General features: G+C 51.4%; 11 protein-coding genes across 11 annotated transcripts; 4 read left to right on the top strand and 7 right to left on the bottom strand.

Annotated features, from left to right (window-relative positions):
* Window positions 1–1449: 1449 nt before the first annotated feature.
* BU24DRAFT_424975 (DUF1242-domain-containing protein) lies at window positions 1450–2236 on the bottom strand. The gene is made up of 3 exons (XM_033528631.1): window positions 2128–2236; window positions 1876–2070; window positions 1450–1810 (listed from the first exon to the last, which is right to left on the bottom strand). The coding sequence occupies exons 1-3, from the start codon at window positions 2128–2130 to the stop codon at window positions 1790–1792; spliced, it is 219 nt and encodes a 72-aa protein (XP_033382305.1). The 5' UTR covers window positions 2131–2236; the 3' UTR covers window positions 1450–1789.
* Window positions 2237–2707: 471 nt separating this feature from the next.
* On the top strand, window positions 2708–3271 carry BU24DRAFT_330814 (transcription initiation factor IID, 18 kDa subunit; the record flags this gene model as incomplete). Its single annotated transcript, XM_033523030.1, has 2 exons — window positions 2708–2765; window positions 2997–3271. Coding segments are annotated over 2 exons (333 nt in total), but the record flags the coding sequence as incomplete, so codon positions are not given.
* Window positions 3272–3387: 116 nt separating this feature from the next.
* BU24DRAFT_424974 (uncharacterized protein) lies at window positions 3388–4131 on the bottom strand. The gene has a single exon (XM_033528630.1). The coding sequence runs from the start codon at window positions 3958–3960 to the stop codon at window positions 3709–3711; it is 252 nt and encodes an 83-aa protein (XP_033382303.1). The 5' UTR covers window positions 3961–4131; the 3' UTR covers window positions 3388–3708.
* A 997-nt stretch (window positions 4132–5128) lies between these two features.
* Window positions 5129–6294, bottom strand: BU24DRAFT_349533 (eukaryotic translation initiation factor 3 subunit F; the record flags this gene model as incomplete). The annotated part of the gene is made up of 3 exons (XM_033523607.1): window positions 5129–5351; window positions 5404–6122; window positions 6190–6294. 3 exons carry the CDS (start codon window positions 6292–6294, stop codon window positions 5129–5131), a joined length of 1047 nt encoding a protein of 348 aa, XP_033382302.1.
* Window positions 6295–6525: 231 nt separating this feature from the next.
* Window positions 6526–8831, top strand: BU24DRAFT_373688 (DUF1253-domain-containing protein). Its single transcript, XM_033524536.1, has 2 exons — window positions 6526–6709; window positions 6759–8831. Exons 1-2 carry the CDS (start codon window positions 6552–6554, stop codon window positions 8764–8766), a joined length of 2166 nt encoding a protein of 721 aa, XP_033382301.1. The 5' UTR covers window positions 6526–6551; the 3' UTR covers window positions 8767–8831.
* A 1024-nt stretch (window positions 8832–9855) lies between these two features.
* On the top strand, window positions 9856–12504 carry BU24DRAFT_250182 (uncharacterized protein). Its single transcript, XM_033522371.1, has 3 exons — window positions 9856–11091; window positions 11145–11628; window positions 11682–12504. The coding sequence occupies exons 1-3, from the start codon at window positions 10116–10118 to the stop codon at window positions 12304–12306; spliced, it is 2085 nt and encodes a 694-aa protein (XP_033382300.1). The 5' UTR covers window positions 9856–10115; the 3' UTR covers window positions 12307–12504.
* A 197-nt stretch (window positions 12505–12701) lies between these two features.
* Window positions 12702–14282, bottom strand: BU24DRAFT_411651 (uncharacterized protein; the record flags this gene model as incomplete). The annotated part of the gene is made up of 1 exon (XM_033526056.1): window positions 12702–14282. One exon carries the CDS (start codon window positions 14280–14282, stop codon window positions 12702–12704), a length of 1581 nt encoding a protein of 526 aa, XP_033382299.1.
* Window positions 14283–15192: 910 nt separating this feature from the next.
* On the top strand, window positions 15193–17633 carry BU24DRAFT_442831 (Zip-domain-containing protein). Its single transcript, XM_033530554.1, has 4 exons — window positions 15193–15722; window positions 15795–16931; window positions 16986–17085; window positions 17156–17633. The coding sequence occupies exons 1-4, from the start codon at window positions 15470–15472 to the stop codon at window positions 17412–17414; spliced, it is 1749 nt and encodes a 582-aa protein (XP_033382298.1). The 5' UTR covers window positions 15193–15469; the 3' UTR covers window positions 17415–17633.
* Window positions 17595–19791, bottom strand: BU24DRAFT_373681 (glycoside hydrolase family 1 protein). The gene is made up of 3 exons (XM_033524535.1): window positions 19054–19791; window positions 18196–18996; window positions 17595–18134 (listed from the first exon to the last, which is right to left on the bottom strand). Exons 1-3 carry the CDS (start codon window positions 19595–19597, stop codon window positions 18001–18003), a joined length of 1479 nt encoding a protein of 492 aa, XP_033382297.1. The 5' UTR covers window positions 19598–19791; the 3' UTR covers window positions 17595–18000.
* Window positions 19792–19965: 174 nt separating this feature from the next.
* Window positions 19966–21201, bottom strand: BU24DRAFT_494326 (SGNH hydrolase; the record flags this gene model as incomplete). Its single annotated transcript, XM_033534038.1, has 4 exons — window positions 19966–20703; window positions 20807–20885; window positions 20946–20985; window positions 21033–21201. 4 exons carry the CDS (start codon window positions 21199–21201, stop codon window positions 20284–20286), a joined length of 708 nt encoding a protein of 235 aa, XP_033382296.1. The 3' UTR covers window positions 19966–20283.
* Window positions 21202–21232: 31 nt separating this feature from the next.
* On the bottom strand, window positions 21233–23654 carry BU24DRAFT_483824 (glycoside hydrolase family 95 protein; the record flags this gene model as incomplete). Its single annotated transcript, XM_033533298.1, has 1 exon — window positions 21233–23654. One exon carries the CDS (start codon window positions 23652–23654, stop codon window positions 21282–21284), a length of 2373 nt encoding a protein of 790 aa, XP_033382295.1. The 3' UTR covers window positions 21233–21281.
* Between the last annotated feature and the right edge of the window lie 170 nt (window positions 23655–23824).

Raw genomic sequence — 23824 nt, 5'->3', positions numbered from 1 at the left:
GTTTGCCTGCAAGCCTGGACGGACGGGGAGCCTGTTCACCACTTTACATACGGGCCTTTCTGCTTGTCTAATCGCTGTTATCTGTTTCTTCCCCGATTCGCCGTCTTGGACTTGGGGAGCTAAAAAAGATCCAAAACTCTCTTCTCTACGTTTTGTCGCCTGCCCGATGGTGTGTCGGGCGTGCGGTCTGTGTGTCATCTAGGCGCTGGGTACGTCTTGTGTAGTATTATTCTGTCTGTAGGATTCTGGGAGAGAAACGAAAAAAAGAAGGGAGGAAGAAGTAGAAAAGACGTGAGGAGGATGAGGGGAAACCCGTGCTGGATATCTTTGTTTCACACATCTTCCTTTTTTATTTAACGATCTTCTGGAACAGAGAGGCAAGCAAGCAAGACTACAAGCTGAAAAAACATCACCATCATCATCATCATCGCACCATAACTAAAGCATATGATCCACTTTTTGTATATATATCTTTTTATTTTTTAATTATTTAGCGCTTGGAAAGACATTTATCATTCATCCTCTCTTTTTGAATCCTTGAGTTGAGTGTGTGACTTAGTTGTGTCGAAGATACATCCATACATACCGGATACAACCCTTGATCTGCTGCATAGACATCACACATCACACACCACAGAGCATACACATTACACACTACACCACAAAGCATACGCAGCATTTCTCCGACGACTGCAGCCAGTTCCAACCAAGTCAAGCCAAGCACTCACTCACTCATATCCATACTCTTTTTCCCATAGATACAGTAATGGCGTTTACAATCATAGAATATCTCCCTTTCCTTCCCCTTCTTCTCTCTAGAGATGTCTTCTCGGGACGTGTGTTCACTGTCCATTCACCTGGAGAGAGTGGAGATGGGGGGAGAGATGGGTGTTTCCTAGTGCAGTTGGGAGTTGGGAGTTAGTAATTCATGTGAATGTGCATTTGTACATTTGCAGTTTAGGTTGTGATTCGTTGGTTTGCTTGCATGTTAGTATCGGACTTCTGACTATGACGTTAAGAGTAACTAAGTATCACGTTCACCCATCTGAGCTTTACCTAGCGTCCGTATACTTAGTTGTCTTGAGCGATTGGGTGAGCTTGAGGCGGCGTTATTTGGTTGTTTCGGTAGGTTAATAGAGTCTCTATCCTCTTATTCGCATCCTTTATATTTTTCTTTATATGTTTAGGGAGTTCGGTGGTAGAAGAGAGGAGGGCGGAGGTGTGGGGTTTGGGTTGAATTGGTTGGTGAGATGGAGTACAGAATAGTCTGGGATTTGTCATGTAAGAGGGTAGAGGGGGGCAAGGAGAGGGTTGTGAATTGTTCTTTATATTTTTTTATGCATGTGGTGTTCTAATCTTATTAATCATAGCTCTCGTGTCTGTGTTGGTATTATGGTTTTTCATCCGTCGCCTTCGCTTTGCTTCTTTCTGCCACTGTTTACTTGTCCCTGTGTCTCTTCTGCGCCTTGAGATTTCTGGGGAAGTGTGCGTTCGTTTGTTGGTGTTGGTGAATATGCGCCCGTCGGGATCGCGAGGAATGGCGTCCGTTCCAAGTATATGCCGCGGGTGTATTGTCGACCTTGCGCCTACATCTTTTCTTTCCCTTCCCTCACGACGCCGAATCCCAAAAACGTACGACTGCAAGTCGCGGCATATGCACCTCCGCAATCACATCCCCATGAAGCTCAACCGTCCGCCACGCATCCCGCACTTCCCGCTCTTAGCTTGCCCTCACACCTGGTCCCCGCATCGCGATGCGACGCGGTTGAATCGATAACCGTAATCCCACTCACCCCACAAACTCAACAACCTACACACCACCCATTAGCCCCCCCGCCATATTTCCCTTCCCCTTCCTCAATTCGAAAAACTTACAGCCATAACGACACAGGCAATCCCTACATACGGGCTCAGCCTCTCGCCGACCCTCGCGCACTTCCAGAACGGTCCCACGAGGTAGTTGTCCTTGTTCCGGTCCATTATCCCGGGGAAGACGTAGTGTGCGTACGTCGAGGTGCAGATTGTTAGGAGCAGGACGAGGAGGAGGGATTGGAAGTTGAATAGTGCGGTCTTGGAGTCTCGTTAGCTTGGGAGGTGGAAAGGGGGAGGGGGGAGGGGGGGAGGTACCATTTTGAGTGAATTTACGTGGTATGCGGAGGAGGAGGGTGGATTTGAGGATTGAGGTGTGAGGTGGAAGTGGTGGTTTGGATAGGACAGGTAGAGGTGTAGTTGTTAGTTAAATGGGTGTCTGCGCACGGACGCTCGCTGGTCTGGTCGGAGGACGGGATGGACGATCGTCATGGGTAGAATAAGCCCTAGCTTAAGTTAAGTTGAGTTCATCGTCGACTACATACACGCGAACCTTCGACTTCATCTTCATCGACAAGCGCGCAGTTTGTGATTATAAGACGCGCGCGACACGGCAGGCAGACTATTTACGACGCGAAGGGTGTGTTGTACGCTTTTGACTTTGACCTTGAGGGAAGAGTGTGGTGTGAAGGTTGAAAGGGTTGTAGTAAAAGAGAGGGAGAAAGTGGATGAGGGCCTTCGGACGACACGACGCGCGAGCACACCGACGGCGATAAAGACGCATATATTCGATTGCGCAGTTTCAGCAACGGGATAGAATAGACGGGTCGTTCGACGCTATTCATACAAAGACAAGACAGGACGGGACGTAGATGAAGTACAGGAGGAGGATATAAAGATGACGGAACCACGCATGAGACTGCGCCATAAGGGCCAGCAGTTCCCATCCACAGACTGTAGGTACAAACTTCCGATTGTCGTCTGAACTTCACTCGCGCTGCCACTTCCTCTCCACCTTCACTCCACCATTCCCACCTCTCTCCCAACACCCTCAACCACAACACGACAACACAACACAACACCCACGATGTCCGCCGCAACCGCCGCCCGCAAAAAACACCGCATCCTCCCACGGATCCCCCTCCCTTACAACCCCTCCAACCCACCCCTCCTAACCGCCGCCACAGTAGAAGCCTTCCTGATCGCCTTCGGCGACGACGACCAGCCGCTCACCGAGACGGTCAAGTGCCTCGACGAGATCGTGACCGACTACATCATCGAGACGTGCCACGAGGCGGCGTCGGTGGCGCACCACGCGCGGCGCGCCAAGATCAAGCTCGACGACTTCAAGTTCATGCTGCGGCGGGACACGGCGAAGCTGGGGAGGGTCAGCGAGATGCTCGAGACGGACAAGGAGTTGAAGAGGAAGAGGAAGGCGTTTGATACTGATGAGGGGACTGTGGCGAAGGATAGTCGGGGGGCTGGTGGGGCGGTGGAAGAGGAGGCGGAGGAGGGTGGTGGTGGTGGTGGGGGGAAGGGCGCGAAGAGTGAGGGTGGGAAGGGGGGTGGTGAGGAGGGGGAGAGGAAGAAGAAAAAAAAGAAGAAGAGGAGGGAAAGTGCGGCGGGGAGGGACGATGCGAGTACGGTGAGGAGTGGGTGAGGTTTGGAAGCGTCGATATACGGCGTACTGAAAGGCCACGACCGAGGGAATTGAGATCATGAAGCAACACGGCTGGAGCAGTAAAGGCTGTTTCACCACCAAACGACTTTCAATCCCACGACCAACACAGTCGTTCGATCAAAGCAAACAAACAACACAATACATGCCAACTCACACAACTACGGCACGTACAACCTGAGATAAACACTCAACACATCGAACCACGACTCAAAGCACCCTCAATCAATCTCATCCATCCATATTCCACCAAAAACCCAACCAAAACCTCTCGGGCATAGCAGATCAAAAGCAACCTTCACCTTTACCTTCACCACCAGCGGACGTAACTCCACGCATCCTCGACACGAGATGTACACCACACGTACCCTACCAAACAATAAATATACCCCAATAACTGCCAAAGCAGTTTTCCAGTTTTTCAATTCAACCTCAACTTCAAGCACATTTCCCCGAGAACGGGACTGCCACATCCTTCCCCCCGCCCACCCTCTCCCCTCTGGCACCCTTCAGAGAGAGAAGAACGGCCTGAGCTTATCATTTCATCATAGTCGCCGATACTCAGGCATCCACGATTACCCTCCATAGTAGCATACCCAAAGTGTAATTCATACATCACAAATTCAAACTTTCCATAAAAGCTTCTAACCTGTTTCCCTACTACCCATTCAGGTGTTTGTTTTATATGTGTGCGTGCGTGAGTGTGTCTGTGTGATGCAGTCTTCTCTTCGTGAATTGTGTGTTGTTTGGGCGAGTTTGAGGTTCATTGCCCAATCTCCTGCTTACCTGACGTTGAAGGTATGTGTATGTATGATGATCTAACGTCATCGTTTGTCTTGTGTGGTTTAGGCAAGGATTGGGTTGGAGGGTTAGAGTAGAGGATGATTCGAGGGGAATGTAGAGAATAGGTTGCTTTTGGTAGGTTCTGGTTGGGGAGTGAAGGGAGGAGGGGAAGTATGTGATGTGTATAGACATAGACGTGTGGATATGGATATGGGGGTGGACATGTGGTGGTTTCCATCTGTGTTGCTGGGTGTGTATGCATATCCTTGAACTCTACAATGAACAACACATCCAACCTCATTCACGTATCTGCAATAACGGAGCAGATTTACTTTGTTTTGAACACATTTTTCTCTACTTATATTTTCAAAAAAAGATCTCCTCGCCCGTCCAAAACCATACTGACCGTGCAAAGCCAGAGGTTTCAGTCGAGGGATTCGCCTTGTTAAAATTTACTCATACAGAGCCGGCCTTTGTAAAGTTCCGTTTCCAAATGGCCGCACTATGCTTGCTTGCTTTCTCACATGCCTCGGGGAATGGCGCCAAATGTCTAACTGCTGCCCCGTTCCGTCCGGCTACCGCCTCGGGTAGTGGTCGATGCCACCCTTGAATCCATAGATAGAAATCCTTTCCCTCACCGCCCTCCTTACCGCTCGTTCGATCAATCAACCCAGCGTGTTCGTACGAATCGTTCCCCTCGTGAAATGTGTGCGTGTTCGTGTGTCTAGATGCGTGATGGCGATGTGAAATCGTTCTGAAATTTCGAAGAGAAGAGAGGAGGGGAAAACAATATCGTCAACAAGAAAAACGCCCGTTAATTTTTTATACCAAACGTTATGAAAAGTCGTTCAGGGCATTTCATGCTTCCTGCGCTCTTTGCTGCCTGCCCTTGCCGCCCCTCCTGTCGCCTTTCTGCCTGTTGTTGTCGCCGCCCTCGCGCTTCTCGCCGCCCTCGCCTGTCAGCGCGTCGCCAGTGCCGAGAGTGAGTGCTGCGGTGGCGAGGCGATTGGAGAGATCGATCTGAGTGCGGATGGTGTTGGCAAGGTATGAGACGAGGAGGACGTCCTGGATGTGGTTGTTGCTGGATTCTGTTAGCACTATTATAATTACAATAAAGACAGAAAGAAACATACAAGTCGCGCTCAATGTCGGCAGGGTCAACCTTGGGTGCCAGGCTGAGTGCGTTCATGAGGAATTGTCCCAACGCCGATGATGGCTGAGCCTCCTCGTCCAACACGTTGTTAACGTAGTTTGACACACGCTCCAACATGTCCAAAACCTGCTGCACGGAACGCTCCAGCGCCTCGAGGTCTGTGATGATGGGTTGCGATCGGTCCTCACGGTCCTTGGCAGATGAGATGAGCTCCAAACCGGACTTCTCTGCCTCGCCGTACTTGATCTCGTGGGGCACGGGGATGAAAAGGCACGAGTCGGCGGCGCGCTCAGCAGTCACGCCAATTGGCGCAGAAATGTACGTCCTGCTCTCGATGTCCTGGCCCGGAACGGTGGAGACAGTCAGATGGACGGCGGGGTGCGGCCATGTTCCGTCTCCCTGCTGTCCGCCTGCGTAGAAATTTTGGATAAGGGCGGAGAAGGTGTTCAAGTCACTGCTCGTCGCATACCATCCAACCAAAACCTCGCGGGGGTTCGCGCGCAGGTGCAAGGCGAGCATCTGCTTCTGGTAGTCCATATCGACCTCGACCTGCTCGGCCGTCTCGGTGTGCGGCACTGCGTAGCAGTTGCGGATTTCGATCTCGGTGCCATCCTCGCTGCGGGTGCCCAAAAGAGTGCCAATCACGCGTTCCTGGTCGGCCGGTCGGCGGAGAGAGTGGTCAAGAATTGAGAAGATAGCCTATTGACTCTGATGTCAGCGTTTTGCGCGCAATCGAAGTGCTTTGAAAGGTGGGAGGAATTCTAACCTGGGGCTGGATGACGACGCCCAATGGAGCGGTCGAGGGCTGAGCGCCAACGGGAGCTGGGCCGAGGGGACGGGCGAGATGGAGGAAGGAGTCTTTGTCTGCCATGTTGAGAGGATCTTTTGGCCTTCCGGCGTCCGTGAATCCTATGGTGTTGAGGCCGTGGGGGGTGGTGAAGATTGAAGATTCGTGGCTGGTGGGGCAATTTGGATCGATTTGATATTATTCGGGGAAAATCTTGGCAGGTGCGATTCTCGTTGGTTTCCCTCGTTACGCACGGACCATGCACAGGGAAACTTTTTGGTGACGGGCGGAACTTTTTACTTCTTGCTACGAATTTATAAAACCACAATATTGACTGGCATATGGCCCCTTTTCGTGGTCGCGGAACTCGCGGGGGTTTTAGAGGACGAGGGGGAGGTCGCGGAAGGGGAGGACGAGGAGGAAGAGGTGGAAGAAACAACGGACGAGATACCCGTCGTGGATTCGTAGCTACGAAGCTAGAAGATGTCGATGCGAACGGGTGAGTTATAATTATTCTTTAGTCTGCAATGCATGCTTATACTACGAAGAACAGAAGACGCACCGAACTTCAGCGAAGAGGAATCAGACAGCGCGCAGTCCTCAGACGAATCGTCCGAGGAGGAAGAGGAGGAGGGACAGACTTCCTCCCAAGCCTACCAGGCCTTATTGCGATCATACCAATCGAATGCGCCCAAGGATAAGCCACGGCGAAAGAGGCAGAAACTTGAACATCACGCTGCTGAGTCGGACGAAGAAGCACAGTTCGAATCGAGCGACTATGAATCTGCGGATACAGACCAGGATGATGACGATGCTGCTGATGCCATCGAACAAGTGGACGCAGAAGCCGAAAGTTCTGATACCGACGATGACGATGCTACAAAGCAGGACCCATTCTTAAGGCACTTTGCCAATCCGGACGAGAAGGAGCTATCACAACAATTACAAGCAATTGCGCAGAACAAGTGGGCGAGTGAAAGGTTAAGCAGTGCTGGAGGGGGAAGATGCATGGTACAATATCCTGATTTTGGAGGAAAAGCACCTTCACGGCCGAAACTGCGTGCTCCAAAGGACATCAGCTTAAAGCCACGGCTCGCAGCCAAGGCGCAGGATGTGATTGGGGAGTTTACAACCCTGGAACAAGCCATTGCGCCGTCCATATTTGAGTACCAAGACGTCCTTTTTGGTGCGAGGACCGCCGAGAACGCCGACCGCCTGCGATCGATGACTTGTCTCCATGCGCTCAACCATATTTTCAAGACAAGAGATCGTGTCATCAAGAACAATGACAAGCTCGCTCGGATGGCGGACGATACGGAGGCTGAGTTCCGAGATCAGGGTTTCACCCGTCCCAAGGTCCTCTTCCTTTTGGAAACAAAGCAAGCTTGCGTTCGCGCAGTAGACGCTATGACAAAGATATGCGATTTTGAGCAACAGGAAAACAAGAAACGCTTCATGGATACATTCTTCTTACCCGAAGACAAGTTCGGAGAAGATAGGCCAGCCGATTACCGAGAACTTTTCGAAGGAAACGACGAGAACGAGTTTAGAATCGGGATGAAATTCACTCGCAAGACGGTGAAGCTATTCTCGAAGTTTTACAACTCAGATATCATCTTTGCGTCTGCACTAGGATTGCGCCGTGCCATTGAATCGGGCGATCCTAAGAAGAAGGACTTCGATTTCCTGAGTTCGATCGAGGTTGTCATTATGGAACAAGCAGATGCAACCCTGATGCAAAATTGGGAACACGCAGAGTACGTTTTCGAGCACTTGAATCTGCAACCCAAAGACGCACATGATTGCGACTTCTCCCGTGTCCGATCTTGGTATCTCGATGGCCATGCCCCGAACCTCCGGCAAACCGTTGTACTGTCGGCATACTTGACGCCCAAGATTAATACATTGTATAACAAGCACATGAAGAATGTTGGAGGACGTCTGAAATACACCGCAGACTACACCGACGGGGCCATAGAAACCATTAACTACAGCGTAAAGCAGACATTCAGCCGTTTCGAGTCACCAAATCACGTATCCGATCCAGACGCCCGCTTCAAATATTTCAGCTCGACACTCCTCCCACAAATCACCCGACTTCCCAAGCCCGTTGAAGGTGGCCTCGGTGTTCTGGTATTCATACCTTCCTATCTTGACTTTGTCCGTGTACGAAACTCTCTTGTCGATAGCGATTTCAGCTATGCTAGTATATCTGAGTACACCGATGCCACCAATGTCCGCAAGGCGAGATCACACTTCATGTCTGGTCGCCATTCTGTGCTGTTGTACACTGGACGTGCACACCACTTTCATAGATACCGGATTCGCGGTGTCAAACGAGTGATATTCTATGGCGTTCCCGAGAATCCTCACTTCTACACAGAAGTCGTTGGGTTTGTAGGTTCATCTTTGGAGAGGGGCGAGGTCAGCAAGGTAGAGACCAGCGTTCGTGTCGCATTCTCAAAATGGGAGCGATTGGAATTGGAACGTATTGTTGGAACAAAACGTGTAGGAAAATTTGTGTCTGACAAAGGAGACATCTTCGATTTCGTTTAAGATATCCATGTCATATAGAAGATATAATGATATGTCCTTTATGGGCATCAAATATTGTTCGTGAGCAGAATCCTGTGTAACTTATACTTGGTGACTATTTGACTTGGGATGACTCCTCAAGAAGTGACGACTTCTTAATATATAATGACTCTTACTCGAGTGAACAATCGATGCCTAATAATTGATATTGCACTTTGCGACAAATCTGTTGACGGTCCTCTTTGGGGAACGCTAATTACGTCACGTGGAAGCTGCATGTAGGTATTCGAAGCAATTCATCTTCCGACGGTTGTCAATCGTATCCCTACATTGCAAAAATTGAAATGGTGTGTACATGACTGTCTTTAGTATTCATACCCACTAATTCCCCTACAGGCATTGAATCCCATAGCTTGCGATCATTGCCGCACAAAGAAAAGCCGATGTGACCGAAAACTGTACGCCTTTCCTTTTGACGGAAAGCGAGACTTTATCTCACCAAATCCAGACCATCATGCTCTCAATGCCAATCAGCACAACGAACATGTCGCTACCAGGAAGGGGGAAGACGAGGCATTCCCGCCGCGTACATCACAGCGCTAGAAAAGCGCCTGCAGGAGACGGAAGCCGCCCTGTACTCGACCCTGGCCGTGGTGGAAGGTCGTGAAGGGATCAGCAATTCTAGTATTGACCTGCGAACGCATAATGCTGATGATTCTGGCCGACTTCTCGAACGGTCAAAGGCCGAGAAGTTGGAAGATTGGAGACGTACTCCGTTGACGAGCAAGCAAGAGCTTGCAAATTGGTACGCTTCGAAGGGCCAGCATGTGCGTCCTGACGAGTTGCCAGATCAGACCGGACAACGCCAAACTTCTATTGAAGAGGGTAACGAACCGCAAGATACGCATAATTTCATCACAGAAAGGAACGAACAATCGCCAAGATCAATCCCCATTATGAGGCCATCTCCGCAGCAGCAGGAGACACCTATAGAACAGCCTCAAGTTATCATGGATCGGATTGTGAATTCACATTTAACCGCAGACCAAACCCATTCTGGCCTATTGAACGACACGGCCAGATGGCGCGATTATTTCTAGTCTTCTTGATCGAAGATACTAGCTACCTGATCATTACTTTCTTCTGGCTTTGAACCGATTTCAACATGTGCCTGTCTCAAGCAAAGGCGGATACTTTTACACTGCAGTCCATCCTCTATGTATGAGAATCGGTGCATTCCGCGGCCCGACTCTAGCTCAAAAGTGGGGCCGGCCATTCTTTCTCCACATCCATCTCCATCTCCATCTTTAAGATCTCCAACAGCATTGCGATTTCAAATTTTAAAGTCACCATAGGATGTTTATGCGCCCATGGAGGAACAGCACGATGGTTTTGCGACACCAGCCCCAACTTCCGAACGTCCGGCCAAAAGGCGTCGAACGGGAGATACTTCCACCGTGGACCGCTTGCCACGTGAAGTTGGTATAATGCGCAGCTTACCTAGCGACCAATTCTCCAGCTTCGTCGGCAGCGCAAGTGGTGTTTATTTTATTCGTTCAGTCTACGATGCGGTGCGCCGGTCGAATCCGGGCATTGATGGTCCGGTCGTGACACAAACACCAGAAAGTGATGTAGTTCCAGGCGAGGATGACTATTTGCCTACCACAGGGACAGATAGTTCGTCGCGATTATGGAAAGACTCTGAGGTCTCCGATGAAACATCCCCGCGAGTGTCATTCCAGGAACTCGTCGACTGGAGCGCATCGTATTTTGCGAATTGGCACGTTGCGTACCCCTTTCTTCATGCGCCTACTGTGCTTGGCTTCTTCGACCAATTCGCTTGCGATATCAATCCCCAGAAATATGCTTCGAAGGACCTCAATTTAGTCATTGTCCGTTCTATCATGTCCATGTCTCTAGCCGATCGTAGGCAAGATGGGTCACTGGAAGGCGTACGATATCCTGCCGAGCTCGTCTTTCCAAGCTATGATGCCGCCATCGACAGTCTTTACAAAGTACTCTCACGCCCGAGTTCTTTGTTGGCCCTACAAGCTGCAATCAGCGTACAGCTTTTTTTGGTCTCCATGCTAAGACTGAAAGCTGCATCACGACTTGGAGGTTTGATCATTAGGATGGCGTTGCAACTTGGTCTCCACCGATGTCCTAATCGCTTTCCATCCTTCTCCATCGCGGAGAGAGAGTTGCGCCAGCGTATGTTCTGGTCGCTGTACTGCATTGATCGACACATTTGTCAGGCCATGGGTCTTCCACTCAGTTTACGCGATGACGATATCGATGTTTGCTATCCGATTCGCGAACGCCATGCCCAAGAGCAACCGACATCAGGTTTGCCGACCATTTCGCTCGAGTCCTATTCTATGCTGACCCTTGTTGTACAGACAGCCGACTTCGTCTCCTGACCATGATGGTCCGCCATTCGGAGATTCGAAGCCAGATCATGGAGTTGCGCAACAAGTCGATCCAGCATATGCAAAAAGAGACAGATCAGGCAGTAGGCATTACCGCCAAGCTAGTGAAGTGGTGGAATGATGTCGAAGACATGATCGACTCGGGGCATGAACAGGAGCAATCCATCAAACCATACCACGCGACGGTGCTCACCGTCATTAAACACGAGCTGACCATCTCGTTGAACAGGCCTATTTTGGCTGCATCCACGCATGGTCCGGCATATCAGGCTGCATTGCAGCACTGCATCAGTGCCTCGCGATCCATCATAACTGCCCTTCATGACTGTATCCAGAAGCCGGATCACGGAGTTTCCTTGCTATGGCCATCGTTCACATGGGCCGTTTGGATGAGTACTTTTGTGCTCTTCTACGCCGCGAACAAGGGAGAGGTGTCTCAGTCTATGGTCTCACGGTACGTATATCGCAGTTGACCTAGATGCATAATTTTCTGATGTACCCACATAGATTCGCAGACAAAAGCTTAGCTACACTTCAGCACCTAGCCCGTCGAGGAAGCGTATGGCCTGAAGCGTGTGCGGCTGCAATCCGAGACTTAAACGCCCAGATGACAAGAAGATCCGTCAAAACACCTATTGCAGACAGAACGCCAACCCACTCATCCTCAGTTGATGGACTCTCTCACCAACCACCACATTCAAGGACATCCCACCAAGATCTCGACAACCGAAGAATCATAGCAGATACTGGCACCCCCTCACCCGCAACCGCCAACCCCTCCAACAGACCAGAAGGCCAAGCAGATTGGCGTACATCACCACACGTCGCCCCAGCCTTCACCTCTCCCACCGGCGCATTCGCATACCCCAGCGCCGCGCCTCAAGCTCCACAATCCGCCACATTCCCCATGACGGATCCCAATCGCGTCAGCTTAGCCGCGCCAGGGACACCAGCGAATGGATCTACATCTAACATCGGATTCCTCCATTGGGAGGACTTCATGCAGAACAACGGCACGTTCGATTCGTCTGCGTCGATGCCGACGGACGGGGCGGATCCGTTCGCGGGGTTTGATATTCCGTTCTGGCTGGGTCAGGACCAGTATGCTGGGATGCTTAATGAATGGGGGTAGATGCTGCCTGCCACTTGGGGCATTAATGGGGCCTTTTTGAAGTGGTATGTATGAATAAAAAGGGGATCTAAACCTTGAATGTTCTGCATTCAAGCTGGCCTTCACTGCTATGCTATTCTTCAAAAAAGCATCACAAGATGCTGTCACACAGGCAAGGAAGCGTCGATGGTTTCCAAAGGAGAGTAATTGCGCAGAACTTTGTTTTATCATAAGTGTACTCTCAACGGCAGCGACCGGATCGACCATAAGGATCCAGATGGACCAGAGAACCAGAGAACCAGAGAAGCGCGAATTAAAGAAACGGTGGCGAAACAGGGTATCCTCGTCGTGTTGAAGAGAGCGTCTCCTAGAAGGAGGAGTAGAGAAGGATATGTATTAATAAATTCGACGTTATTCTACGGGTAATCCGTATCTCTGACTCTCCAACTTGGGCGCGTAGCATTTGCGAATGCAAATGAATACTCATCATCAAAGAACTCTTCATCATCAACATCATACATGCCACCATCCACCAGATCACACAAATCCACATCCTCACCCACCCCCAAAAACTTCCTGACCACATCCTGGTCCGCCCCGTCCGCCCACCTCTTCATCCTAAGCCCGACATTCCGCACCGCGATCTGATCCGCCTTCTCTTTCTCCGCCTCCTCATCGATCTCCCCACACCCCCTTACCGCAACCCCAACCGCCTCTTCCCCATCCCACCACCTCAACCACCCATCCAACCAACTCTCCACATAACACCTAACCCGATACTCAAACGGCCACTCCGGCCTCCTAAACGGATTATCCAACCTCTCCCTCAAAGCCCCCCACGTGACAATCCCCAAAAACTCACTATACTCCGGCCACTCCCTCACCTCACCCTCCTCCTCCTCACCGTAGTCGTCCACCTCCTTCTCCTTCGGAAGCTCAATCTCCACCCTCACATTCCTCACGACCTCCCCCGCCTCCCTCTCCGCCTCCCCAGCATACACCATCCCATCCTCCGCCCCCCACTGACTCACCATCGCCCACAACTGCTCCTCCGCGGTCGGAAACGCCGGCACAACCACGCTGCCCCCGCGGTCGAGCGGAATCCGCACGCGCCGCGTCCACGGCGCGATGTCGATCGGCAGCCCGATGAACGACCACGTGGTGGGGCAGCGGTACACCTGCAGCATTGCCTCGCATTGCGTGCCTTGCTTCACGTGCAGCAGCATCGTGGGGTCGCCGCCGATGCCCCAGAGGGTGGAGCACATGAGCGGGGATACGTCGCAGTTTACGTAGCGGAGTTTTGCGGGCGTGGTGATGGATGGGGAGGTAGAGGATCCGGGGTCGAGGGGGAGGAAGGGGTCGTAGTCGTCGGGGGAGAGGGTGGAGTGCCAACGTGCGGCAATGGCGTTGAAGGCGGTGTTGTAGGTGGTGCAGACGGAGGGGTCGTCGAGGCAGGAGTGGGTGATGTAGGGGTGGGTGAAGGTGGAGGTGTTGCGGTTAGTTGGGTTGGGGACGTCGTGGAGTTTGTGGATGGGGAGTTGGGTGTTTTCTTGTTGGAGGTTTTGGATATGGGTTTTGTCTGAGGGAGTGAGTGGTGCTGTGCCGCCGAAGTAGATCCAGTATTCGGCGCCTGGTTCGTCGCCGGTGCCGTCGAAGTTGAGGCTCAGGAGGTCGTCGTAGGTCAAGTATTTCGTAAGACTGCCAGAGTAGATGTGGTTGAAGGGGTGGTCCCAGTAGAAGAGTTGGGGGACGTCTTGGATGAGGCCGCGAGGACGGCGTTCGGATTTTTCCAACAGGTCGAGTCCTGAGAAGAGGAATTCATCCATTTCGACGCGGGATAGGGCATTTTGATAAGATCGTTCCAGCCAGTAGGCGCGTCGTATGGGGAAGACGATATATGTGAAGAAGAAGGTCGTTGTAAGTGCGGCGAGGATAAAGAAGATGGATACGATGCATTTTATGGAGATGCAGCCCCTACAGCGAAGGCAGCCCCGCATGGTGCGTGGGATAATGATCTACAGTGCTTATTGAGATTTTATGAAGGGAAACAACTTCACATTGTCATGACATGTGGAAGAGTGGAGACTGGTTGTACTGAGGTTGATAGAAAATGATAAGGCGTAGCAGCGCGCTCAGACGTAAGAAATTTACAGGCATCAGCATCGTGCTAATCCTACGGACGTAAGCTTTCTCCACATAATCGGAACATAGTCGTCTGTATAAAGAAATTGGAAAATTTCATTCATTTGAGTCTACCTATCTCGATGGAATAGTCAGAAGGTACGCGCTGACATTCGTTCATGTCAAGTCGAGTTCAAGAATTACTTTTTATATGTCCTGAAAGGTAAGGGGTCAGTGGCGCTAGTCCGGAAGGGGGACATGAGCACGTGGCTGATGGGCGAATCGGAAATTTTCAATTTGCAATGACGAATCGATCCTCATGGCATCGATAGGATATGCACTATGCATTAGTGATTGATATAAAAGGATGCTTCCTGTTCAATAGTAACTCTTGAGTTGTCAGTGTATTATGTGAACAAGCGGGTGGAATGCGGAGAAAAGCGGTCGAGGGATCGAGTCTGGTAGAGTCGAGACTTGAGAGACCATCTAGGTATGCGCTACGAGGAGAACAATGATGCACTTGGTAAAGAATAGCATAGCGGTAGCACGGATAAGTATTCGTACTTGAAGATGATCGTAGGGAATTAATTAGATCTACCATCATTAATGCTGCGAACGGAGAATAGCGGAGAGGAGCGGAGGGGGAGAGAAATGGGAACGCCTCTATTCGGAACACTACGGGAGGAAAGCTAAGTATTAAGTGCCCAGGCGGATGGCATCAACGATTAGTGGCCTATGAAGGTCTGCGATTCATGTGAAACGACCCTAAGACGAGTCGATTGAGGTCTTGAGTCCAGCTTGTTCAAGGAGGCCAAGGGCTGAGCCCCGAGGATACCATGTCATTAGCCTCTAGCCTCCCCGGACTTTTCCTCCTTAGTGGCCCTGGGAAGACGGAAGATGCGCACGCCCGCCCAGACTCTTACCCTATCAATGACATCTTTCACACTTTAAACACACTTCACCGTCGCCATAATTACCACCATACTCTCAGTCACATTCGCCCATTGCTCCTCTTCCTCTTCCACCACAACTTTTACGCCATAATCCCAGGATCGTCCTCGCTATGAATTGTCCTTCTCGCACGGAAGATGACCTCTTCCACCCGGATTGGAATCAGAACCCGCCGCGCTTTGCACCGGACTTGACCACGTGCGAGGATATGGGCTACATCGCCAACGCAAGGGAACTTGGTGATGCCGCCCGTCTGCGAGCTGGATACCTCGACCTTGACCAGTCCAACCTTGACGCTTCTCTCGCTCAATTGCCAGATAATTCACCGCCCTTTGCCAGCGTGGGTGACAAGTGTCCTCCACAAGGTATGTAAGCCGCTTTTCCATGCTGTGCCTGTACTCGGGAAGAATTGAATGAATCCGACTAACCTCTAAAAGGACCTTGCACCCACCTGGCAACCAATGCTAAATATCATGAGTACCAAGCTGGCCACCAGCAGCTTCCTCCACGTACTTGGCTAAGCACGTGCAAAGGATGGGCTTCTTGGCTACTCTCCGTGCTGTTCACATCAGCAGTTTTAACCCTCATCAATCAATATAGACAAGTTGGCCTTGGAGGAATGTCTCAATTCATTTCCGGATCTACCAAGAATATAGAGGTTTCTTCTGTTTTGCAGCATCTACCCAACCATGGACCTTCGGCATCACCCTCCTCCGGCCTCCTGAAAAGAGATGGATGTGCAACTGGCGGTGCCGGACCTGGCTACAACCTCTCTCTCCATGTCGGGGCTTTGTTCATTATCCTGTTCGTATCTACCACTGGCTGCGCCTTCCCAGTACTTGTTCTCAAGTTTCCTCGCCTTCGTATACCCGCAACGTTTTTGTTTTCTGTCCGGCACTTTGGAACCGGTGTGCTCATCGCAACTGCATTTGTCCATTTGCTTCCAACCGCGTTTATATCCCTCGGAAACCCATGTCTGTCCGATTTCTGGACCGAGCGCTACCAAGCCATGCCTGGAGCAATTGCCTTGGCAGCCATTTTCTTTGTCACACTGGTGGAGATGGTATTCTCGCCAGGCCGACATGCATGTGGTAGCAACGAGGGCGTGACAGCTGTATCTCGAGGCACACACAACCACAATCATCAGCATGCCCACAACTCCACCGACCCTGACGATAATACTGGAAGGAGGGATCGCGCTGTATCGCCAATTCGATCCATCGCACCCGACGAAACTATGCGCACCCGCGGAGGACCACTTCGAGGCAGACACGACAGCATCAGCCGTACCCTTTCACGTATGGGCGAAGAAAGCCAAGCGCTTGATATTATCGAATTCCGCCGTCGCGAAACATTGCGCGCAGAAGAAAAGACTTTCGACTACGACGTGGAGGATTCCGATAGGAACCAACCCCTATCCGGCCTGACGCCAGAGCAAGAGCACAAAAAAGCCGTGATGCAGTGTTTCCTCTTGGAAATGGGAATCCTGTTCCACAGCATTTTCATCGGCATGTCTCTAAGCGTATCCGTCGGCAGCGAATTCGTAATTCTGCTTATCGCCATTATCTTCCACCGTAAGCTTACCTCGCTCGCTGACCTCCAGACGTTGCATAATTAACATTGTCCAGAAACGTTCGAGGGTCTGGCCCTCGGAGCACGCATCTCCATGATCGACTGGCCTGAGAAGGCCATCCAACCCTGGATCATGGCGCTAGCCTACGGTTGCACGTACGTCCATTCGTCCCCTCAATTTCAAATATCGCACGTCACGTTCCCATGACTAACGTCTTACTCGCAGTACCCCACTGGGCCAAGCAATCGGCATCGCGACCCACACCCTCTACAGCCCCGACTCGGAGATCGGCCTCATCGTCGTCGGCGTCATGAACGCCATCTCTGCCGGCCTGCTCGTCTTCGCGTCGCTCGTCGAACTCATGTCCGAGGACTTCCTCAGCGATGCCAGCTGGCACGTTCTCCGCGGCAAGAAGCGCTTCTGGGCCTGCGTTCTTGTATTCATGGGCGCCTTTCTCATGAGTCTGGTTGGCGCTTGGGCTTAAAATGCTCATACACTGGACATAGTATATTGACATAACTCGCTACGCACATACGGTACTTTGGAACACGGCAAACTCGCCAACTGAACTAAATAGCACGAACGAACGCTACGCTCCTCATGAGAGGATTATATAGGAGACGCGCTTGGCATGTGAACGAGCATGTAAATGAACCGTAGATCTATCGATATACTCTAGCATATCGCGCTTGCTTTACATACCAATATTAACTATCTTTCTCCTATCAACTGGAATTGCCTTCCATAGTCAACTTTGAATTGAGCTTGCTGATCAAACTTGAGCTTTCACTTCTTTTGAAGCACCGTTTTTCTGTTTCCTGGAAGAACAAGTGATCTAAGCTGTCGAAATCGTCCCCCTGCTTGATGAAAGAGTGTGGAGCATTTCTAGAATACCTCGAAGATGAAAGGATATTTTCTCCTTTTTCGTCCTAAATTATAAGTCCCCCTGTTCTAGTATAGACCTTATGCCCTTCTATAAAGTTGGATTGATCCATCGAATTCCGGCATCTGCAACCATTCTAATCCCACCCAGTATTCATGTTCTCATCATTATCCTAGACGACTTTGACTCACGCTTTCGCGATGAGGTGATTGAAAAAGTCCCTGTTGAAGTACGCGGACCGCTTGGGATACCGCTTCTTCTCTGGGGTGTCGAAATCGACGTATGTCACGCCGAACCGATCGGAGTATCCAGCCGCCCATTCTATTTACTGTTAGGACACCACGACACACCATCTGTATGATTTCAGTTTTGAGTGACTCACCCCAGTTATCTGTGAACGTCCACCCGAAATACGACCGTATGTCCACGCCGTCCTGTACAGCCTTTGCCACCTCACTGAGATATCCCCTGTAGAAATCAATGCGGAACGTGTCGTTGAGGATCTCTTCAGACGGTTCCGTCTCCCCCTTTGCCGTGGTCCCGTTCTCCGTCAGGTAGATGGGCGTCTGGTACCGATTCCACACCCACCTCAGCAGCTTCCCGTAGCCCCATGGCGCCGTCCTTAACCAGTAAGTATCCGACTCGGGGCCCCTGGATTCGCCTTTACTATTCGTGTCGAGCTTCTCCACATTCCCAAGGTGATCGTTAATGTCCGTAGGACCATCCAAGTTTTTGATGAAGAAAGTCGTGTAACTATTCATCCCATAAAAATCCGAACTCCCCTTCACCAATTCCTTCTCTTCCTCAGTGAAAGTTGGTAATCGGTCGCCCAACTGATCCCTCATACTCTGCGGATAATCCCCACTCCCATAAATCGGATCCGCATACCACGCGATCTCGAACTCGCGCGCCCTCTCCGCCGCCGCAACATGCACCGGATCCTCTGCATCCCAGGGCTCAGAGTAGTTCCCGTGCAGCGTAATTCCAATCTCCCCCTTTTGACTCGGCTTGAACTCCTCGCGATACATCTTCGCGGCCCGCGCATGCGTCACGATCTCCGTGTGCCCGACGATGAAGGGCTCCGTCGAGCTGTCACCCTCTTCATTCCTCTCGCGGAAGGATGAGCGGGCAGGTGCGTGGACGCCCGCTGCGTAGCCAGCTAACGTGTAAACGCCGGGTTCGTCTTCACTGGACATTAGCTTCTGTCGTTGAAAAGTAGTTGTAGGGTATCAAGACTGACTATACGTAATCCAATGCTTAACTCGATCGCCAAACCTCTCAAAGCACACCCTCGCGTATCTCAAGAAGTCCGGCGTATACCTCTCCTGATTTAACATCCCGCCATACCTCTCCTCCAGCATCTGCGGTATATCCCAATGAAACAGCGTCACAAACGGCGTGATCCCATTCGCCAACAACTCATCAATCAAGTTGTTATAATACTGTACCCCCTTCTCATTCACTGGATCGTCCGCGCCGCCTAGAGGAATTATTCGCGACCACGCGAGCGAGAATCGATACGCAGTGACACCGTAGCTCTTCATGAGCTGCACGTCCTCCTTGTAGAGGTCGTACGAGCGCGCGGCGTCCTCGTTCGTGCTGCCGTCGTGCACTTTGCCGGGAGTGTGGCAGAAGCGGTCCCAGATGGATTCGCCCTTGCCGTCGGCGTTCCAGGCGCCTTCGACTTGTGCGGCCGCCGTCGCGTAGCCCCAGTAGAAGTCTTTGCGGAGGGAGCCGGCGAGGGAGGCCTCGGGGGACGAGGTGAAGTCGTGGGTCCAGGTCATGGTTGTCACTCGGTTACTCGATTTCTCGATTTCTCGATTGTTGGGTAGAAGGGGTGAGTGGACGGACAATGTGGAGGTATCACTCGATCATTCGAAGGATCGGTCATGCATAGGGTTGATTGTTTGATATACGACAATTCAATTGCGTACCATTTCTACCTGCGTGACATGATGGCGTGAGCTACCATCACCACCATCATTAACAATGTCTACGAACCCACTTGAAGTCGGAAGGTCTACGTGATAAGGATAGACGCAAGGTCTTGCACCATCACCATTGGTGGAAAGCCGACACTCTCGCGTATTCGCATTCGGTAGATCTTTGCCGATCCCATATCCAACGTCCCTCAATGCATCTGCACATAATAGCATGTAGTGCCACCACAGTCTCCCAGGACATGGTTCGATATCCGCCCGTTTCCTGCAAGATGCAGGTGAATCATTGATACCATTCCGGAAAGAAAGGCTCAAGAGCCACCGGCAAATTCTGAGGCCGCAATTCGGGATACGATTCCGCAATCGTCTTCACCATCTCGCGATACAGGACTCGGTATCCCTCGCCGCTAAGATGCAATCCTAATGCTCCCCCGCTAAGCGTCAATCAAGTTACTCTTCCCGCCGGATGGGATTCGTCGGAGACAATCAACCGACGCTTGTGTATGCGTACTTGTAGAGTCTGACGAAGTTTAAAACTCACCATCGTAAAGCAACCTCGCTAGCGCCTCGCTCCTCTCGAGCTTCTTATTCCCAGGGAGGAGGAGCTTCGAGTCCTTCCCCGTGTCGTCGTCGGTCCAGCCCGCCTCCGCCATACACTTACCCCACAGATCCACCACCGCGACGCCCGTCTCCTCGCCCACGTGCCGCACGGCTTCGGCGTACGCCCTCGCGACGCCGGCTGTCCGCGCCGACCTCCCTGGCTCGTCCCACCCGTCGAATCCCCACTCGTCGATGGGGGGCGGCGTGATGAGCAGGATTCGCACGCCGCTGTGCGAGGTGATGGCGGGGTGCTGGATTAGGAGACGCAGGTTGGTGGTGTAGGTGGTGAGCGGGATGTGTTGGCCTGTCGTGTCTGGGAGACTGGCGTCGTTGGCGCCGAAGAATAAGGTCTAAAGCATGAACAGTAAGCATCGGTAGTTGGCAGCTTGAGAGGATGTTCTGGTGATCGAACATGATCGTCTTGAATGGATCGAGTAATTTCAAGAGACTTACTACAAGTCGGACTGGCCCTTGCTGCGGTGTTGGAAAAATTCGAGGTAGCACGGCGAGGGCATTCGAGGTGTTGTACCCGCTGCAAACATCAATCGTCACTATTCTTTTTAACGGATGATTGGCATAGCGTAGACATTACCTGAATCCTCGGTTAACTATGTCGATGCGTCTCTTGTAGTCTACTAATGTCATTAAATCACATCCTTGGAAAGCATATCGTAGTTACCATGCTGTAGCGCTTGATAGCAACTAAACCCTAACTCAGGATTCCCGTCACCCTCGGTGATAGAATCGCCGAAGAGGATGAATTGCTCATAAACCACGCGCCCATTCTCTCCCGCCTGCTTGGACTCCGTCGTTGCATCTCGCAATGCTTGTGGGGTCTTGACACTCATTCTTGCGGTAGTTTGAAGTGTACAAAATGGTTCTGTGTTTTGAATAATTTTATACTACATCCTGGTATGAACGAACTATTCTATAGTGCTAGGGGACTTTTCACATTCTCCGCCGCGCTTAAACTGAGAACATGCACGCTGACTCGAGCCGGGATCTTGACATGGATGCCCGCATGTTGTGCGTCTGCCCCAACGGCGCGGACTATGAGTACCGCGTCGGTACCGAATTTGGAGTTGAGGATGATGGGCTCAGTGATATTGCCTGAGTCCCACGAGAAATCCAACTCAAAGCCACCTCTACATTGAGCTCCTCGAATGATGCCCTTTGCCCATGACGCAGGACACGCTGGGAGCAGCCGAATGATACGCTGGACGGCGCCACTCGTGTTAGTAAATGTCTCGTGAGACTGAACCAAACACTCCATGATTCCTGCTCCACCGCCAAAGTTCCCGTCAATCTGGAACGGCGGGTGCGTGTCCAGCATGTTCGGCAGTGTGCTGTCTCTCAGCAGCGCGTGCAGGTTGCGCTCGCACTGTTCGGGCTGGCGTAGTCGTGCCCACATGTTGACGAGCCAGGCGCGAGACCAGCCTGTGTGGCCGCCGCCGTGCTGGAGGCGCCGGGTAAGTGTTTTGATGGCTGCGTCTGCGAGCTTGGGCGTCGAGCTCGGGGTGATGGACGAGCCTGGGTGTAAGCCGTATAGTTGGGATACGTGCCGGTGGCCGGGCTCGGTTTCTGCATAGTCGTGGAGTCCCCACTCTTGTATCGTGCCGGTGGTTGGACTAATGATCATGGGAGGGAGTTTGAGCAATGCCGTTCTGACTTGAGAAGCTATCTCCGCATCGAATACCATTCCTGGGATTGCGTTGGAGGCGAGCAGATAATGTTGGAATACGGTGCGTACGATTTCGATATCGATCACAGAGCCCTCGCAGAAGACTCCATTCTCACCGCTAGTTGGATGCCGGAATGTATTCTCAGGAGACAATGATGGGTTAGTCACAAGATACTCACCAGTCGAATCTGGGACCAGAAAATCGAGTAGGAATCGAACGCAACCTTCTAACACTGGCATCATTCTCTTCACAACATCCTCATCATGGGTGAATTCGTAGTGCTCCCAAATGTGAGTGCACATCCAAGCACCGCCAAGGGGCCATAATGTTGCAGGCATCCAGGCATCTTGCGGCTCTGTGTCTGCAAAGATATCTGTACAGTGATGGGCACACCAACCACGGCAATTCCATACCTCTTCAGCTGTTCGACGACCATTCACGGCCATGCGTTCCAGCAGTTCGAACACCGGGAGCTCACAGTCTGAAAGGTTGGACACGTTCGCGATCCAATAGTTCATCTGCAGGTTGATGTTGATGGTGTACTTGGAGCCCCACGCTGGCTGAAAGCTGGGGTTCCAGATACCCTGCAGCGTAGCGGGAAGTGCTCCGGGATAGGAACGACTGGAAGATAGCAGCAGATAGCGGGAGTACGAGTGATAGAGTGATAGAAGTCCAGGGTCGGGAACTCCCTTGAGTCGATCTTCGGTAGGAAGTGATACTGCATCTGGATAGAGCTGGACGCTCATACGATCGTATTTTGACTTCCAATCGGATGAGTGTCGGTGCCATAGCTCCTGAGCCGTGAATCCAAATGCCGCATCGATGTCTGCTAGGGCGGCTTTCTCGACATCTGGATGCCGATACTGTGTGCGTGCGGCGAGTACAACGAGTGCATCTGTAGATACGATCTCTAGACTTTGTCCAACAATCTTGACACTGCCATCTCCTGACTCAATACGTGCTCCAGCGGCAACACAGAGGGAATTACTTCCTCTTCCACCAGGTGTTGCGTGCATGACGATGCGACCATCAGCCGGATTTACCGAGTCAAGGAACTCATTGACCTCCCAATCAACATCACTCATGCGAGTCAAGCTGACTATGAATGAGATGGGCTTTTCCGCACGGATACGGATTACAAGAGCTTTGTCCGGAAATGTTGCAATGCACTCCCGTTTGACTAGAACTCCATTGACTTTGTAACGAACGGTTGCTTCTGCATTTTCGAGATCGAGAGTTCTTTCGAAGTCCTGACTGGCTGTTTGCTTGTCCCTCAGGCCATTGGCAATTGAGCCCTCGATGGAGTCGTAGTCAAAGTCAATCTTGCAAGTTCCTAGTGGTTCGTAGTGCCTCGAACTCTTCGGTGTAGCAAGGAACCGTTTCCTAACAAGTGCTTCGGTTGCTTGATGTTTCCCCTCGCGGATTAACTTTCTAAGCTCTTGGAGATGGTGTTTGGCGTTCGCAGGCGTCCGGGTCTGAGGGCCGCCGTACCAGACGCTTTCTTCGTTCAGGCGTAGTATCTCATTGTAAATACCGCCGTATACCATTGCTCCCAGTCGACCATTCCCAATTGGTAAAGCATGGTTCCAATCAGATGCGGGGTGAGTATAGTGAAGCATGATCGGCCAAGGCTATTGAAGGATGCAAATGTAGGTGCAATTGCATAGCAGAACCAAGTTAGAGAGAACTAAAGATATGCAGACCATAAGAGCCACCGGAAAAATAGCAAGATCTCCAATTAAGTCTCGGAAGTACTAGCAAGTGGTAGGATTTCTAGTCTCAAGCTTTT

This window comes from Aaosphaeria arxii (assembly GCF_010015735.1).
Source record: "Aaosphaeria arxii CBS 175.79 unplaced genomic scaffold BU24scaffold_6, whole genome shotgun sequence".
Classification (NCBI taxonomy): domain Eukaryota; kingdom Fungi; phylum Ascomycota; class Dothideomycetes; order Pleosporales; genus Aaosphaeria; species Aaosphaeria arxii.
This window is presented reverse-complemented; position numbering and strand designations above follow the sequence as displayed.

Coding starts and splice junctions, on each gene's coding strand:
- BU24DRAFT_424975 (XM_033528631.1), bottom strand. Junction 1,811..1,875: donor TTGCCTGTGTCGTTATGGCT/GTAAGTTTTTCG, acceptor GGTGGTGTGTAG/GTTGTTGAGTTTGTGGGGTG.
- BU24DRAFT_424974 (XM_033528630.1), bottom strand. CDS start 3,960: ATGTGGCAGTCCCGTTCTCGGGGAAATGTGCTTGAAGTTGAGGTTGAA.
- BU24DRAFT_373688 (XM_033524536.1), top strand. CDS start 6,552: ATGGCCCCTTTTCGTGGTCGCGGAACTCGCGGGGGTTTTAGAGGACGA. Junction 6,710..6,758: donor GAAGATGTCGATGCGAACGG/GTGAGTTATAAT, acceptor TATACTACGAAG/AACAGAAGACGCACCGAACT.
- BU24DRAFT_250182 (XM_033522371.1), top strand. CDS start 10,116: ATGGAGGAACAGCACGATGGTTTTGCGACACCAGCCCCAACTTCCGAA. Junction 11,092..11,144: donor CCAAGAGCAACCGACATCAG/GTTTGCCGACCA, acceptor CTTGTTGTACAG/ACAGCCGACTTCGTCTCCTG. Junction 11,629..11,681: donor TCTCAGTCTATGGTCTCACG/GTACGTATATCG, acceptor GTACCCACATAG/ATTCGCAGACAAAAGCTTAG.
- BU24DRAFT_442831 (XM_033530554.1), top strand. CDS start 15,470: ATGAATTGTCCTTCTCGCACGGAAGATGACCTCTTCCACCCGGATTGG. Junction 16,932..16,985: donor TATCGCCATTATCTTCCACC/GTAAGCTTACCT, acceptor AACATTGTCCAG/AAACGTTCGAGGGTCTGGCC. Junction 17,086..17,155: donor GCGCTAGCCTACGGTTGCAC/GTACGTCCATTC, acceptor TCTTACTCGCAG/TACCCCACTGGGCCAAGCAA.
- BU24DRAFT_373681 (XM_033524535.1), bottom strand. CDS start 19,597: ATGACCTGGACCCACGACTTCACCTCGTCCCCCGAGGCCTCCCTCGCC. Junction 18,997..19,053: donor TAAGCATTGGATTACGTATA/GTCAGTCTTGAT, acceptor TGTCCAGTGAAG/ACGAACCCGGCGTTTACACG. Junction 18,135..18,195: donor GACGTTCACAGATAACTGGG/GTGAGTCACTCA, acceptor AACAGTAAATAG/AATGGGCGGCTGGATACTCC.